This window comes from Channa argus, chromosome 2 (genome assembly GCF_033026475.1).
Source record: "Channa argus isolate prfri chromosome 2, Channa argus male v1.0, whole genome shotgun sequence".
In the NCBI taxonomy this organism is placed as follows: Eukaryota; Metazoa; Chordata; class Actinopteri; order Anabantiformes; family Channidae; genus Channa; species Channa argus.
The window spans coordinates 22752548-22771059 of NC_090198.1; the positions used below are offsets into that span (position 1 = coordinate 22752548).

The 18512-nt window shown below is 37.7% G+C and overlaps 1 protein-coding gene across 10 annotated transcripts in view; it reads right to left on the reverse strand.

The window, feature by feature from the left end:
• Nucleotides 1-18512, reverse strand: part of tead1b (TEA domain family member 1b) — a 48358-nt gene continuing 29846 nt past the window's right edge. For 2 of the 10 annotated variants that reach the window (XM_067496482.1, XM_067496483.1), the window contains 11 exons: nt 15216-15280; nt 12952-13167; nt 10614-10625; nt 9722-9853; nt 9410-9456; nt 9261-9322; nt 8632-8756; nt 7181-7354; nt 4617-4757; nt 4379-4531; nt 1-3266 (listed from right to left, as the gene is read on the reverse strand). In XM_067496482.1, the coding sequence (XP_067352583.1) occupies nt 3153-3266; nt 4379-4531; nt 4617-4757; nt 7181-7354; nt 8632-8756; nt 9261-9322; nt 9410-9456; nt 9722-9853; nt 10614-10625; nt 12952-13167; nt 15216-15280 (1241 nt within the window). In that variant the 3' untranslated portion in view covers nt 1-3152. The other 8 variants (XM_067496486.1, XM_067496487.1, XM_067496489.1 and 5 more) reach the window with 8 other exon arrangements.

Genomic DNA, 18512 nt, shown 5'->3' on the forward strand with positions numbered 1-18512 from the left:
CAATATTTTCAGATTTATTTAACTTCAATATTGCATACATACAAAGTATCTAGAAAGCTACAAAATATCTATTATGAAGAAGGCATCATATTGTTACAGAGCAAAGACAAAAACATATGCAGAACACAAACATAGCAGAGCTTCTTTTCTCTCATTTGCTCCAACACTTGTACTGTCATGGATATGAAAAGAGATCACATCTGTACCAAGAAAAGCTAAGAATTTTTTATAAAGCACCTTTTTACAAAAAACTCTGCACACAAAACCCAAAATGTGTGTAGGACAACTATATGTGAGCTATGTGAAGAATCACTTTAAAGCCGCCATCTGAAAATGGTCATCAAACATAAAAGGTACCAGTACCTACTCTTCAACAGAAGTACAAATAACAAGAGCTAAACTGCTGATGTTTGTAGCACAATTCCTTGACCTAGCTGATTTTGTGTGTGTGTGTGTGTGTGTGTGTGTGTGTGTGTGTGTGTGTGTGTGTGTGTGTGTGTGTGTGTGTGTGTGTGTGTCCGTCCCCATTTTCTCTCAAATGGTTCAAAAACCTGACATTCATGCCAGTGAAGGCATCAGTCCTGCTGTTTTAAGTGTTGAAACGACAAAATGTACCAGCAGTGCAGCAGTAACATCTTTACCATCATATTGGGCTTGCAATATACAGACATCACAAAACCAAGTACAACTGTATACAAGTACAATAAGGAAAACAGGAACATCTCACTAAGTAATCGATAAATGTGAACATATACACAGGGTAAACGAAATAAAAAGCCCATTAAAACTCCACAGTATCCACAGGACTGTGGTAAGAATACTGAATGATTGAACTTTATCTGCACCCACCAGAGACATTGTCTTATTGTTTAGAGCGTCTTTGATTTAAAATACTTTAGATGCCCATGGCTTTTTTAAAATTTTTGTAAAAAACAGTAAATGCGTCAGTATCTATGCTCTTTAGAGTGAGAAATATTCACCTCTACTGCATTGTCCTCACTAGAGGTTTTAGATTTAGCCCCATTTAAACCATTTTTAAAATTCCTTTTAGCATTTTCTCAATATTAAATAAACTTTGAATTTTCTATCTGAAGGATCATAAAAGATAAAAGCTCATGTCTGTCTGCCTTGATGACATCACAGCTTTGTCTGCATCAAAGGTAATATGACGTTCTCTTTGTCACGTCGTGCGAACGTGTGGTTGCAGGAAAGAGGAAACTAATGTTTCCAGCCATTTTTAAAAACACTTGAACCTGCAAGTGTGCACGAAGTGGACATCTTGCATGCAGTCAGCGGCCGTTTATCAGTAGGTCTATCAGTCTCTGACCTCAAAGTTGTTTTTTTTTTCTTCAAATACATAACTTGTCAAATTGAATAAAAATGAATATATCATTTCTTTTACCATTAACCAGCTTTCCCCTGCTATCATTACAATCCTTTTAAAAGGCAATGTGGTGATTGGTTTTACTCGTGTCATTTTTGGTCTAGCAACATTAAATTTTTAGTTAGTTTGATCTTTCTCAAGCTGGAAATTTTAAACCAAAGGCACTTCCTTGCTATTATGTAGGACTGGGCAAAAGATTGACTGTATCTCTGTATTTTTGGTTGTTTACAACAAGAAAAGCAGACAGTCCATGTTTATAGTACACTCTTACAAAAAGGCTTCTTTTAGGAACATATCAGAGTTAAAGGAAAATGTCACCTGTATTTATGTTTCTGAGCCACAATTTGCAAACTGCCTCTGAAAAAGCAACAACAAAATCTTTAATTGTAGGACTGTACCAATCACAATAAATAGAACTTAGGAACAGAGATGTTCCAAATGTGTATTTTTTTTTTACCCCTTTTACAGAATGGATTTTATAATTAAAACAAAGAACAATGTTAGAATATTTTCTAAGGCACTGTACACTTTGGCAGATTGTATTGTGAAGTTCTTACGCAATCTTATACGATGCAAACGTATAGTCTCTTCCACGCAGCAATCACAGTTTTAGTGGCATCTTTTGGAGTTCACACACCGCTTTACCATGTTTAAGGCTTGGAATTGGTGTAGGCCACAGAAACATGTGGTGAACATAGTGTGAACTTCATATGAAGGCAGCAACACTCAAGCCTGGAGTTCTTACTCAGCATCTTTCCCCTGTGGGATTGGGGTGTAATTCAGGGGACAGTGCCACGGCATAGTGAACAGGGCCTGCTGTCTACACGTGATTTGTAGTGTTATGATTATTTAAACTGTTGCTCTAAAACCAGAGATCTGACAAAAACAACAAAGTAAGGCAAGTCCAGTAGGGGAAACAAAGTGCTTTTGGACATGAGTCCTCTTAGAAGTAATGTTATCTGTACTTTCACCTGTAAAACCTAAAAATTCTCTTCTGTTGTAACAGAGGAAAGACTTTTTTTTTTTTTTCCTTAAGTGCAGCAATTTTGAAAGTTGCAGCAAAACTGTAGTATTTTCACAGTGCATTTATTATGTAGTTTCTAAGACTTGGAGTGCTTCAACTGGGATAAATATTCTACTAAAGGCTTTTTTTTTAAAGAATTAACAGTAATTTTGCAACGTATGCAACACTTTCAGCTACTGTGTATGTAGTGTTAGTTTTGTTTCTTTGGAAAAATAATGGTTGTGGGTGTGTCTGTATACACAGCCACAATAATAAACTTACCAGGTGGTATTAATGTTGTGGCTGATGGTTGTATTTATAGTATGCATCTACCAATTGTGAACTACAGACATACAAAACACTCATGTGACACATACCACATCAGGCCACCGGTGGAAAGGCCAGAATTGTTTTTTTGTTTCTTTCCTTTTAGCCTACGTAACAAAGCAGAAGACGACACACAAATTTCCATTTACCAAATAAATCTAGTAATTCTTTTAGGAACGGCCACATTTATACCCAACAAAGATCAACTCAACATTTTAAACAAGAATTCCCGTATTTAAACGTAAAACAACTGTACCGCAATTCACAGCTGCAGTCAAATAACAAACACTTATTTTTAAAAAAACTATATAAGTAACTTCACCCAATACCAGGAGCAAATAGCATTGTAGGTGTGACTTTCAGGTAGAGGCACTGCCACTTGTTTTTGAGGTTGGTAAGTCTATGAAAAGAAGTGGGTTGTGTGTGAAGCTCAGAGCCTCATTCCTTTACCAGTCTGTAGATATGATGCTGGGCTCCATGCTCACTGTTTGAAACTTCAAACACACACGCCATACATAGGAGCGTCTCCTGGGTGTCCCTGTTTGTCACCACCTGCAAAAGATGAGATGGGAGTTACTTTCTTGTAGGGAAGTACAATCTGATTTGTAAGAAACAGGGGAAAAGTTTTCAAACTGCAAAATGTACTGTTGATGCATGGAGCCTCATTTCCAGTCGTATAGTCTTGTATACGATGTTTATCACCTATAATTGGCTACTGAAAACTCACATACACATGCATATATGATTTTGTGTATATACATTTAATGTCTTACTTGTTTTTAAAAAAAGATCTTTACTGAAGATCTTTTGGAGCAAACATACTTTAATGTAAAAAGCTTCATTAAAAATGGCTTAAACCTGATGGAAACTAAACTTGCAATCAATATTTAGTCAACAGTGAAAGCTTTTACTTCATGGAGCCAAGTTTAAAAAGGTAAACATTGATCAGTTAAGTTATCAGGCCACATTTTAAACTAAAAACTGATTCCTAATAATAATATCCATGTCATCTTTGTATTAGACCTATACTCCTACTCTCAACAAGCATGAGGCTAACATGTGAACCATTAATAAGGAACCATTAATAAGAAAAATCAAAAAAAACAAAAAAAGATGAACACATTATTTTAATAATCCAAACATCTAGAATGGGTAGACTTAAAAAGACAAGCTTATGGTTTCTCCTGCAGGTTGGGGGGTTGACGTAAACATTTGTTTTATAAAAGTCCCTTCGTTTACAATACTTTTGCAAATCTTGAACTTAAAAAGTTCCTAAAATGTGTTTTTAAATCATCCTAGCATTAAGATTCTTTTGTTATTCTCTAGTTTGTGCTTAAGTGGCTACACCCATGTGTTGGTCTGCCTTTATTTTTTGCTTTGTCAGTAGTGCTAAATATGACTTTAAGACCCTGTGCGATAGTTAATAACCACGGTTCCTGCCCCCTCGTCTCTTTTCCCTGCAGATAACAAGGCTCTTCACACTGTGTCTCATCCCCTGTGGCATGAGAGGAATGTAGGGAACTCATCTTAAAGCCCACTCAGACTTAGACCCCCATATTTTAAAGCCAGCTGGAGCCACCAACACATCCTGAATGCAAAGAGAAGAAGAATGAGTGAGTGTCCTGGAGAGGGACCTTGGCCACTCAGGTCAGTGAAGTGATTACCAATAAGATTGTGAAGTTCTCCAGCACACTGTTCATCATATATTTCTCTGGCAGGTGTTTTAGCTTATGGATGAAGTTGATCATGTATTCACACATGGGAGACCTGCTTATCCGGTAGACAAATCGTCCATTTTCAAAACGTGCATATTCAGTCTGAGGAACAAGAGGGGAAAGAAAGATGTTAATTCACAACTTTTAGCTGGTGATTTTATTAAGATGGAAAAATTTGATTCCATACCTCAACTTTCTCAACCACCTGCTTTCCAAAGGAGCAGACCTTTGTTGAACATGTAATGGTCATGTTTTCTGAGCTCTCATACTGACTAGTAACTCCATAGAAAGATCCAGTATCATCGTGGATGTTGCAATTCAAGTCAGCCTGAGGCAGAAAAAAACAGCATGAAGTGTTTATTTCTCTAAAGTGGACCCTAAATAATTACAGGAGATGCATGCATGGTATTAAAGGGTCATACTGCCCTCTAGTGAATTTGGAAAAATGCTTACGCCTACCAGCCCCATCATAAATCACCTGGTCCAAATTGTCAGAAGTCAGTATGTGAAAAATGTAATGCTGTTCATGATCAACAGGTAAAACACACTGCATAACTTTACTATGTACCTGCAGACTGGTCAGAATGCCCAGGCTGAACACAACTGGTGTTTACGGTGTGTTTACAGATGTCTTTACAAAGACAAGCAATAACTCATGGTAACAAGTAGTAAATTAATGTAAAAGATTCATTTTCACATAAAAATAAAATTCAAGCATTTCATATAGCAACTAATAGTTCTGTTTGGTTGTAACAACCAATGAATTATTACAAGATGACATTATAGACCAACATCTTGAAAGAAGGGCAAGAAATATTTTCAAGGTCTATGTGAATAGTCTGCTACATCTGTATTGAAACTATGTAATAGTGACACTCTTGACTGTAACAAGATAAATTGGCATTTCTGCACCATAATTATGTTCTTGTCTGACATACATCAATACGAGAAAAAATGATATGAGGCAATATTGGTCTAGCTCTAGAAGACCTGAAGGTCATTGTAACATGGATGAAAAGTTATCACTTTGGATAAGCTACATAAAGTATAAGTATAAATGAAGTATTCAAAAAAACATTGAATATACATTTAATCTGTCAAATCTAACTTAAAGTGTCTATACATACAAAACAAATGCTTAAAATGCTTTAAATAAACAATGCCAAAGTACAAAAATGTTAAAGGTTGGTGCCCACTTAGGGGCAGCATACCAGAGTAATTAACACCTGATAGACCATCCTTTAAGTTAATTATACTTATACTGACATTTCCAGGAGTTACTGAGGAATTGTATCATTTGACAATAAGTGCCTGCACACGCAAATGTGTTGTGATCCCCCCCCCTCCCCCTCTTGGACCTCTCAAGCTCCAAGAGATTGGATGGGAACTGTGCTGCTATCATTTCTCAGGGTCATCATTTAGCTCAGGGTTTTGGCTGGTCTACTTAAGGACAGTCAAACACTTATGCCCTTTTCTTCACTGTATGCTTCAGGCCCCTGTCATCCAGAATGTGGACCAGACCTAAGGTCACTTGCACTCTGGAGCATCAATTCTTCAAGAACCTCTCTGTATTTGGCTGCATCAGTCTTTCCTATGGTATTTCTTAAGCTTCTCATGTTCCTTCTTCCTGATGTTGCTATATCTACATCCTTCTGTTTTTCCATCACTGCTATAGGCCATCACCAGTTTCAGTCTGTATCTGGAGGTTCAGCACTGTGATTCTCAACCACCTTTTGGATTTTTTTTTTTTTGACTTTGAGACTCCCAGCATGTGCTTGGCACAGGTTTCTAATTCTTCTCTCTTTATGATTTGAGATATTATATTAAAACAAGTTATAACTGCATTATCAAATCTCATAGCTCAGGCACCGTATTTGGTTGTGCAAAATGTTCTCTTAAAACAAAGAATATAAAGAGTTGGCATGTAATATAGAACTTGGATACAGCAGGTATTTGACCTTGTAGAGTAAGTCTTATTAAATTCTGTTAATGCAGAATTTAAGAATTTGACCACAGACCTGTCAAGATTATACAAGTAACGTATATCAAATTGAAAGATCTTGGCCACAACTGAATAAGCATGTTAATGTCCATATTGGTAACAAGATTCTAAAGAGGAAATAAATGAAGTTATGTTAAAAGACTGATTTACAAGGTTGAATGGGTCTGCACCCTTTCTATGCCCTGAACATCCTGTTCATTATGGATACAAAAAGAGAAGACATCCTCCTACAACATTCTCCTCCTTCATTAAGCAAAGCAGTTATACATTCATTATTGTGCAGATTCTGTCTTTCATTTGAAATTTAGATTGGTCGGTCACTTCAAAAGGAATTTTAGGGGACTTGGTCTCTGTGCATACGGTCCTACTTTGTTGGCTGCCGCTACTTAGCATTTTGCATCAGTGAGGAAATACATGCAATGTTTAAACAGCTATTAGGAATGCAACCAGGTCACTTCATTGTTTGGAGATATTACAATGAATTAGTGAGTGCTTTGATCAAAAGCTCTCCTGCTATGCAAGTCCAAATATAGCAGAGTGCATTCTGCAAACATTAAGAGAGCAATCTTCTCTGTGTAGACTAATTACACCCAATCACTAAAGACGAACCTGAACAGACAGTTACTGAACAGGATTCTGCCAAACATTTCTCAGTGAGCGAAATAGTGATGTTACGACCAGTGTAGGTAAAATTTAATTAAGCTGCAACAATTATCATCCCATCAACATAGTGGACAAATTACACTCACCCAGAATTTTATAAGGAAGAAGGAATTCTGTGGACCTTTTCCATACAGCTCCTTTAGTCCTCCTTTTTTCTCTGGGAATTTATCATAAATCTGACGGATATCCACTGACTCCAGCAGAGCGTCGCTGTAGGAATGATTTGTCTGCCCAATATGTACAAATAGATGCTTGTTGTACTGAAAGGAGAAAAAAAAAAAGCACGTTAAAGTATTTAAGGGGCAATTCATTTTAAAAAGTAAAATACAACTCTATCCAGGCTGAAGTAATTAATGAACCTGCGTATTCAGAAATGTATTAACACAGAAATAACCACCATAATAACCAGGTAGTACCTGGAATTAGACCAATAATACACTCAGAACATGAGGTGGAAAATGGCAATAATACCCATATGCCAAATTGCATTTTATTTGACTCTGGTTTTAGCCGTGTTTGTATTTTGGTATAAAAATAAGGTAATATCACTCTGTGCCACTAAAGCCAAATACAGACTAATCCTTTTGCTTGTATTAAAGTAAGCTGGCAATGCCCTACTGATTCACTGACAATGTAAAAGCTCAGGTTTTGACTGTTTTAGGCAGGAAAGCTATAAAACCACAAAATCTGACCAAGATGGATCCATCTCAAGTGAATGAGACAAAACCATACAATAGCTTCTTTAAGGAGATCTCAGATTTGTTTTATGACTTATAACAAAGGTCCAGTTGTGGTGACTTCTACAATTTAAAATATAAAAATCAAATTTCAGTGACTGTCAAATCACAATGATAAATCAAGGGAGCAGTCAGCAAAATAAGACAACCCACTTACCTTCATACCATCCCTCATGCAGGTGAGGAGATACATCTAATAAACCATGATTTCTTCACACCATTTCCATATGATTTATTGTTTTGATTTTACTGGGATTAACACCAAAAGCAACAAGTTCATTTTAATATATTATGGCTCCTACACATACAATAAAACGACTAAATTTTCTCAATTCAGTCTTTGTCCACATGAAAAATATTTTTTTTTCATCTAAGGTCTCTGCGAACAAGCTAAATTAACATGTAATGAAAGGTAGATGCTTTTACAAAATGTATAAAAAAAACTGGTCTGTTAATCCTTAAACTGCATGAAAACCTTTAGCTTAAAACATCTGAGTGGCTTCTCTAGAATTAAGCTGCATGTAAGATTACTAGCTGTCATGTGATATCAACACAAATGTCAAACAAATTTAAAAACTGCAACACTAAACAGGAAACGATTTGTCTACCCCACTCAGCGAGTCTTTGGATTTTAGTGGCTTAGCTGATGCCTGCAGAACATTTTTTTTTTTTTTTTTTGGTCATACAGCACCTACAGGCCAGACCCTCAGCTGTCTAGGAAAATGTCCCGGGACTGGTAATGCATGGAAATTAACACAATGAGTGTGATGTAGTATTCAGTAGTCTACTGCTCTACTCACGGAGTCTGGGTCCCTCTGTTGCTCCAGAAAGGCGGAGAACTCCACCAGTCGGAGTTTTGAAGTACCGATGGAGCGGCCCTGCCATGCTGGTGCCGTGGGAGCTGGAGCTGCTGCTGGCTCATAACCTAAAGTAACAGCAGAGGAATAATGAGATTCCTACTCTCTGTGGGTACAGTACAGCATGAACATGATAATTACAGATCAAATAAAACCTGTGATTTTGTTATTATTGGTTTCAGGATTTATTTGAAATACAAAATGCTGTACCTGCACAAAAAACATTTTTAAGATCATAGTGAAGCAACACAGTGAAGTATTTGTGGTTTGCCCTGCTTTGACCTTAATTTGTACATTCCTGGGATTGGTTAAAAAAAAACAAATCTTACCAGTTAATAATATTGTACTAACATAAAATAATGTAGAAAACCAGCTATTAACATTTCTGTACATAAAACAAAAAAAAAAAGGAGGTGCTTCAAACCAAAGCAGGGATATGACGACATGGAGAGATTAACCATATTTACTAGGTTGTGCAAGGATAAAGGCGTTAAATGAAAAGAACCTCTCTGATTCGGGGAACTATGTCTATTTTGGGGCATTTTTAAAAAAAAATGTAAGTAAATTCTCACTTGAAATGGCTGTTGTGACTGCTGGCTGGATGGGATAAGCTTGCTGGGTGAAAGGCTTAATACTGGAACAGAGAGATTTCAGATTAGAATAGATATTGCTTTAATAGTTTGTTTTGTGAAGTTTTCTGAGATCAAAGTATGCTACTTACTCTTGTGAGGATCCTGGCTGACCAGCTGATATCATACCCTGCCATAACTAGAGAATTAGAAATAGATAACAAAGAACATCCACTTGTGAACAGCTGTTAGCAACAAGATCAAAATGGCTCTTAGCTTATACATTTAGCGTAGTTATCTTGACAACCACTCCTTTTGATCATGTGCTTATCTGATAGGGGCAGTTGTGCAAAGCTGTGGTGTGTAATGTGATTTGGCCCAGTGTCTGTGTGGTTGGCCCCATGGCTGCCCTGGCTGAAAATGAACAGGATGGATCAATAGTAGTGTGCCAGCGAGACTCTTACCCCTGCTCCAGGGAAGGCTGGCCGCGGGATGCCTGGCAGGCCGAGCTTGTTGTGAATAGCTGTGGCAGAGACGATTTGCGCCGAGGACATGGAGGCCATGCTCTGGAGGGCTTTGTCCTTCACGGCTTGGTCCTTTAACAGCAGTCACAAAAGGCTTAGCAATCACACAGAGGAAGGAGGTGGAGCATGTTGCAGAGGTAGCAACAACCAGACTAAACAACACACTGAAAGCACCACTGACCTCAACAGTAAACAGCAAGCAGGTTAAAAGAAGATGCTTCGGCATTGCTATGAAGTTTTCAAGGAATGCCAAACAAATACTATTGAATTCCAGTATACAATGGTTGGCAGTGGTATGCACTTAAACAAAAGTTTCCTTGTTGACTAATCTGCCACTGAAATAGGTTTTTAAAAACTAATTTAGCAGCAGCGCATGTCAAAACACAGACAGCAAGGGGTTTTCAAGAAAACCAAGAGTTACTGGAGGCTTTTAGTTAAGAGTCTTTTGTAGCTTCAATTTGTTTTCTTTTTTTGGCAGAAGTGCATCAGTGTATGTTGTTTCAGACATAGTGCTTTTGTTAATGTGCATTAACAAAGTTGTTTAAAGTCATACTAAACCTGTTACATTTAGCATAAATACTGCAGCACGCCATGCACATGCAGACTTACTGGTTGCAGAAGCTAAAAGTAAACATGCTGGCAACATGCTGATGAAGCAGTCAAGGTAATGTGTGATAGTAGTACAACAATGGACACAAACACCAATAATCTGGGTAAACATTGGGCAGCAACTATTGTCTATGTCAGAAGTACAAATGCAAAACTGAAAGATGGTGCAGGCCTTTATTAAAGCACAAACAGCATTGCAAATAAAAAATAAATAAATACTTACCATACTTGTAACCTAAATGCAAACAAATAGGGTTTTATTGTAACTTGTCATTTATTAACTGTCAGACTATTCATAAAAGGTTTTAAATAGGAAATTCTTCAATTTGCATTGAGAATTTCCAGCCTTCACAAAGTACACAATTGTGTAATAAAAACACTTCAAGGACTATGGGGGAAAAAGAAAAAAAAAATTATTTTCAAATTATCCTTAGTCTCTGTGGCAAATGTCTTGCTCTCTAATTTTCACAATCTGATCATTGGTTATTACTCAAGACAAAACAGTAACAGTAATGGCTACGTTCACTAAATGCCATTGACCAGCAGGAACAGCAGGTTTTCATTGATGGCCACTAAAATGAAGGGCACACTTGTATTTCTCTTTGCCACTGAACTCTAATATGCTTTAAATGAGAAAAGACAGGGATTCATACAAAAGCTGTCTGTTTTTCTTCAGACAGCCGCCTGTGCCCATGAAAGACCAGGACCATTCATTTGGCTAGCTGCCTGTCCGCCTGTCTAAGCGCGCACACACACAAACACACACACACACTAATGAGGGGTCATTAATTCGTGTTGAATACTGGGAGTGGAGCAAAGTGTGAAAGTCAAAATGTATAGTAGGCTTCCCCAGAAAAGAAAATGGCACATGGGGGGAGTGTCCTTTTGATATACAAGCATTACTTCATAAAATACCTTAAATTACAGGTCAATATTATTCAAGATTACTTCTTTCACAATGCTTTTCTCCCATTTTAATCTGCCATTCTGGAAAGCTTTCTTCTGTGATTTTTACAGATTTTACCATTGCTGAAATAACTGACAAGAACGCTCTGAAATGATGACATCTGAACTTGGAGGAAGGAAAGCGACAGCCATGGCATTGTGAGAGCCTGAAGTTATCAACAGATGGAAGGGAGAACAAGAAAAAGGAGAGGGCATTTCAGAAACTGCCAGCTTCACGACCATTCTCTGCTCTTAATTTGTACCACTGAGCCTTTGACAGCAGGGAGAAGTTGGGTTACACTGTCAAAGAAGGCAGAGGAGTAATCTCCTGTTCATTTTTTAAACACAGATACCCTTTGCCATGCCCCCTGTTTTATGAAGTCTACTTAGTAAGAGATGTAAGCAGACAGACTTCCTCAAACCCCCAGCCTCAGCCACTCACCAACAGCCAATGCCTGCATGCTTCTTGACATTTGCACACTTTCATACATATGCAGAGTAAACTTTCAGCCTAGACTCATTGTCAGACATTGTTATCTTATGACCAGTACTGGTGTATATGTCAGCTGACCTGACTACAGGACAGAAGTCCAAAAACAATGTTTAGTTTCATCTTTACATTTACCCTGGGGATGATAAGGTCTTATTTTTAGCCATGCTTGCAGCTGTTGGAATGTCGACTGATTTGCTAATTGGTCCATCACTCTGGTCCAGACTGAGCTATATCAGTCAATAAATGACTGACATTGAAATTTGGTAAAAACATTTGGGGTTTGTTGACTTGTGTTCTGGCACCACTATGAGGTTAACATTTGTGGATTTTATTTAAATGTCTCAGCTTCTGGAAAGAAATCTGGTGCAGACATACATCTCCCTCAGAATAAGCCTTAATTTAGTGATGCCATGATTTATTAATTTTTTTTAATTAAAATGTTAATTGTCCAATACTTAATTCAGAAATACAGATCTGAAAATGGGATATTCCCCAACAGCCTCACGGTTGTCATCTGTGTTTAGTGCTAATTAGCCAATGTTAACTTCTTAAATTAAAAGGTGGTGAACATGATAAAGATCATGTTATGTTAGCATGCTGATATTAGCAAGTAAGCTCAAAACATTGCTGTGTTTAAGTACAGCATGGCTGTAAACGGAATTGTTTACCCTATTACCTTGGTAAATCCATTATTTGTCACTGTATATTATGGTCATGTAAAGCTTTTTTAACATTAATTAACCAGTACCGGCTCTTGTATAATGTGAAAATTAAACATGGGAACAACTAGCACCATTTGCTTTGGAGTGCTTGCTATTAATCCAATGTTTTTAATAATGTGAATAAAGATATTTTCACTATATTTATGCTAACTTTACGTGATGAGCTGCTACTCTCAAAGCAAATGCTGATAAGGAAAATGGAATAAACACAGATGGAACCAAATAGACAGGACAGTGATAGTATGGTGGAAGGGATGGGTTAGAAAATCTGAACAGACTACAGTCAGCAATAGATTTGGGTTAGGGGGAATCAGAGCACCAGGCATTCACTCTGTCACCACGGGAAACAGGAAGTTAAGACGCACAGCAACCAACAAGCCCAAAAGCAGAAAAGCGCATACCTTTAGCTTGGAATGAAACTCACGAGATTTCCTTCTGGCAAGAACCTGAATGTGACTAGACACCTGCGGGGTAGGGGAGGGGAGGAAAACAAAGGAAGAGCCTGTAACCATGGCAATGAAAAGCCCCCTGAAACTGGGCAAAGCCAGACGTACCTTAATGGCAGCTTGGATTTCTCGAACTTTCTTTCTTGCTAAGACCTGTATGTGACTAGACACCTCCATTAAAAAAAAAAAAAGAGAAAAGGAAAAATAAAAATGGGCAAAGTGGATTACACATTTATTTGTTTAAAACACTTGAGGGAGATCAGGTGCATAACTGAAGCATGTTCAAACCACACACCAAGCTAACGGCCAATAAAGCGTTATGCTGTGTGTTGTTGTCATTTAAGTGAACTGATTAAGGAGGATGCAGGCCCCTTTAGAACATATTAAGAGCACACAGATGTGATCTGTTGTGTACTGAATGAGAATTGACCAGTCTAGTATTCTTACGGGAGCAAACACCAGCCAAGTTTACCACCGATGATCACACAGTATAAAGTTATTTAACATTCTCACATGAAACATTCATAACTTAAACCACACTATCAGGTGCTTCCTCTGCAGTTAAATATTTATATTAGTAAAATTCTAAAATTCTAAGCTTTTGCAAATAAATCAACCTAGAGTTGATTTTTTTTTCTCTTCTCTTTTCGGATTTGGAAAAAACATTTAAAGATGTTGCTTGGACTCAAATAAATTACACTGGGGATTTTTTACTGTTTTGAAACATTACACAATCAAATTCTACAGGATATCTTATAATAGAAATTAGGACAGCTGCTTACAGTTTCCTACAAAATCCCACTGACATTCAAATTAGTTGTAATTAAGAGCTTTGATTATCGATTATTCACCTGCAATCAAACCTTTTGGCATTTTTGCTCAAAAATAGTTTCAACAATTTTTTTTTAATGGCTGCTCATTAATTTTCCTACAATCCAGTTTTCCACAACATGGTAGCCTTAATTTATTGCACCGACCAACAGATTGCCCATTTCCTCTCACAGAAGACAAAGAAAACAAGGTAATTAAAAATCCAGACAGTTGATTTTATCTAAACAGAACAATTAATGATGTAAAACATGTACTTTTTAAAAGCTAAAAATAAAAAAAAAGGTGCGTTTCTTAGTATAGCTTCAGGTAAACAATTCACTCTTCTTCTCAATACAGAACCAGAACAAAAGTCACTAGGAGAGAAATGGCCCAGTGTTTGTGGTCCAGACTCATTAGTTCACACACAGTGATCAAAGGTCACCGTGCACACAAGCTTGTTTATCATTGTCATTTAATTCACTGGTGATTTATTGAATTTTGTGTTTATAGGGAAGATGAGTCAGTGGGTCACTACATTTACATGACACAGTTTGATTAAAGAATCTAGGCTCAACTCTATGGAGAGAGTTGTGTCTGCACAGGGCAAGCTGCAGAAGGCAGGATGCTCTCAAAGATGACTACAGCAAATACTCTTTGATCAAAGTGGTACCAATCTATTAAGGCTTCCACTTTACTATTAATAAAGGCCTCTACACTGGCCAAGTGCACGACCTCCATGATTTAGTCATGAGGAGGACTATTGCGCTGATGAACTCATGCGGACTGTCCTTGTTTATAATGCATTACAGTACCAGCTTTATTGGAGACAACAAAAAGCTGCAAAAGCACAATGTTGATGTACTTTTTTTTGGTCTTTTGGGCTTATCCTACACTGGATGCCCCTCCTGATGCAACCCTCCCCAATGCTGGGGATGGGGATGGGCTGTTGGGGATTCAATGTCTTGCCCACGAATTCTTCAACATGTGGTCAGGAAGAGCGGGGCACGAACCTCCAACCCTATGGTTGGTGGACAGCCACTCTACCAACTGAGCCACTGTTGCCCCCAAGAGGTTGGTGTACTTTTAAAAGTAATTAATTCTACAGCAGAAACCTTCTGCAAATACATTTCTTACAAGTATATAATATAGATATCAGTAGATATAATGTAAGTACAAACGTGAGTGACAACTGAATAAATGTCACACACCTGGGTAATTTGATCAAGCATCACAGCTGTGACGGGACTAGTCAGCCTTACAAGTCTCATCAACAGCCTAAAGTTTGGTTGTTACTGTTCTAGATTTGTCTCTTTACTGCACAAACAAAGGCAAAATGCCTCACACACTCTCACTCAGATCTGACCACCCTTCTGACATTCAAGCAACAGAGGTCTCCTCTCCACTCCTACCTGCTTCCGAGTCCTCGTCTTCCCGGTCCGAAGCTTAATGTATCTGGCAATCAGTTCATTGCGACCTGCATCAACATAAAGATTAAAAATGTGTAGGAGGTTTTAAAGAAAACTAGGTAGTTAAGTCAGAATATGAAGGAAGTAGAAGTGTTTTTATTTCTCATAATAATCCAACACACATGCACATCAATGTTAGACAGCAAATCCAAAAGCTGATCCATGACCTAGAATGAACCACCATTTCTGCAGTCCTCGTTTTTCCTTTAACAGTGTATTGGAGTATGCAGTAAAGAAATGGTATGTATTGAAGAATAAACGCTATTTAAAGCTACACAATTCCTTTAGCTTTGATGACAATTGTAAATGACAATTTTTTTAAGTAGTCACCATGTACATTCATTACAACTTTTTTCCCCATTCGAGGACATGTAAATCAAAAGGTATGTACATCTTCTAAACAAAACAGATCCGGTTTCTCTGTGACAACAACATGTGACATTAGCATGAAAGAAAAAAAAAAATACTGGCAGCAGCAGCACACCCTTTTAAATTAATCTAATTCAATCTCATTCTCTTCAAAGCCTGATGCTTTGAAAGGAAACAGACCTAGCTGTTCATACTATTACAGAAAATAATGGCTACTGAATATATTGAGTTTAAAACAGTGCTGCTCTGACTAAATTATAATTAAAGCATAGCTTTGTAGAGATTTCCAAACATTCTTCTGCCCTCAGCTCTGCTCTAATTACTGTAGCAGTGCTCATGACCCCTGCTTAGCCCTTTCATATGGTAATAACATGCCGCCAACCAAAACTATTAACTAACAAATTATAGGTAAGGAGGCACTCTAATTATGTGTCCAGCTGTAGCCAACCAATGCCATGGATCGGTTCTACTCTTCCATGAAAAGCACCAAAGCCTCTATATAATAATTACACATTTTTTTACATTCACTTCATTATCAATTAAAGGTCTTTCTTTCATTATGACAATGGGGCCACAATGTTTCACACATGCACTAAAAAGCGGTATCTTGGCTAATTAGGAGAAAAGGCATTTCCTATCAATGGAAGCACGTGAGTGTGTTTACATGGACTTAAGTAACTAGGTTACAGTCGGCTTTCTCTGGAAAACGGATTTCTTAAGTATCATGTAAAAGGGGAAAGCTGGTTTCCAAAATGGGGATAGGAAATTAGAAATACCTGGTTTTCCCCAGATAGATGTCTTTCAGAGAACACAGTTTTCTTTGCCATGTATATGTGCAACTAAGTTTCTAATCGGCCTTCTCCAACCTCGCATGTGCATTACCAAAAGCTGAACAAGAACACACAGTTTCTGATTTTTTCCATTTAAGACAGTTTCCCGTTTAGCTGCATGCTTTGTCACTCTGCCGCGACACGAACACAAAGTCAAAAAGGAGCATTTTCTGACACTTTACAGTTACAGTCTTTGCACCAGGCTTCCAAAATCAGTCAGACATGGAGGATAAATCAGGTTTCTCTTCTGCTGCATGTAGACACAGATATCCAGTAAACAGGTTTCTTAACTGCATGTAAACACTGTTCCCTGATTACCCAAGAAAACTGATTTCTCTGAGTACTCTGATTACTTAAGTGCATGTAAACACAGTCGAAGAATATGACAAAAGTTGGTAAAGGCAGTTGTCCACAGTCCACAGGGTCAGTGTGTTTGGGCAAGGCACTGAACCCCTAACAGCCCATTCCCCTCCCCAGCTTTGCAGTGTCAGTCCAAGAAAGGACAAAAAAATAAATAAAATAAAAGAGAAAAACATAATCCTTTTGTTGGATAGGTCCATAGACAATCCTAATCTTGTGAAATAACCCTATTTAGCGCAAAGTAAATAAAAATACATTGTTTACACTTTAACAGCAGGAGATCTTTGATACCTGCAGCACCTGGCTGTGTGCCACACCTACAAATTTGTTGTTCCTATAAACAGATGGGGAGGGCTGGTGTCTGACGTAAAGTTGGAGTTTGATGAGGTTTGACCCCAAAGATCTTTTCATTTGGACATTTAACCATAGCCAGAGTGAATGAACCCAGACATGTGACTTTGCAGGGCAAATAAACATCTGGGGATTTACAATTTCAGCCCTTCTATCCTGAGCACCGGCAGTGTAAACTTTACCAGATGAAGCAAGGCCTGCACTATTTTCAATAATTCACACAATGTGGAAACACAACAATACAGGCATTCATGCAAACTCCTGATTCCTAGATTAAAGCACACAAATGGCCAGCTGAAAGCTTGCTTACTGTTGAATAATTCATTCTTTTCACCAGGCTGAAAAAAAAAAGAAAAAAAAAGGCTCAGTGGGTCCAGGGTAGCCTCTCTTTTTTTGGGCAGTGTTTATACTGTAAAACTACAATTGCCTAAAAAGGGATTGTCTACATTAGAGAATAAAATGCTTTAGACATAGCTTTTCTTTTCTATACTGCTTATACAATACTATTTTTTTTATTGTGCAGTTTTAGTTTTTATAACACTTCTAAAAACCTTAAATCAAATTGCTTTTAGATTTAGAAAAAAATGGATCAGGTGCAGTTTCATAAATTGTTTTTCTCAGTTTGGTATAATACTTATCTTAAAATTTCAAAATCCATGTCATGTTAAGGCCATCTGCACCTGCACATCTAATTTCACCTACATTAATAAAGGTTTGTGCACATTTGGTCAAACCCGCTGTTAGTAAAGACCTGCCATCTGCAGAACCAATAGCACATTCAGTAGCTGTGAACAGTTCTTCAGGAAACCACTGTCAAACATGTATCTTTGTTGGATTTTTTTTAGCAGGCAATTTCAGTGTTGATGAAACATCTGGAATCAGAATTCAAGATCAGCTGTAGCCTGCAGTCAAGTGAAGCGATAAACACAATCATAGCAAAGCTGAACTTAGCAGAGCAGTGGGAACATTAGCTTTGAGTTTTGAGGCATCTTCTGGCCAATTCAGCTCTTTCAACAAAAACCTTCTTTTGTTTAAAATGTTTATCTTGATTATTTGTTTTGAAAGACCTTTGCCGCCACAACAGTGTGAGCCCCCGACAGTTATGTAAAGTCCTTTATTTAAAGCAAGTGCTGGAGAGAGCTGAGACAGTTAACTCTTTAGGGCATGGTCCTGCCACTCTAAACAGCCAGAGAAGGATTAAACATTTATGCTGTGACCCCTGAACAGATTTGTGCTGTTCAGCAGCTGGGGGATCCCTCCACCTGACCAGAGTGAGCTCTCCTCTGAATCTCAATGACTCTGAAGGATCTGCAACATATGAATAGCACTC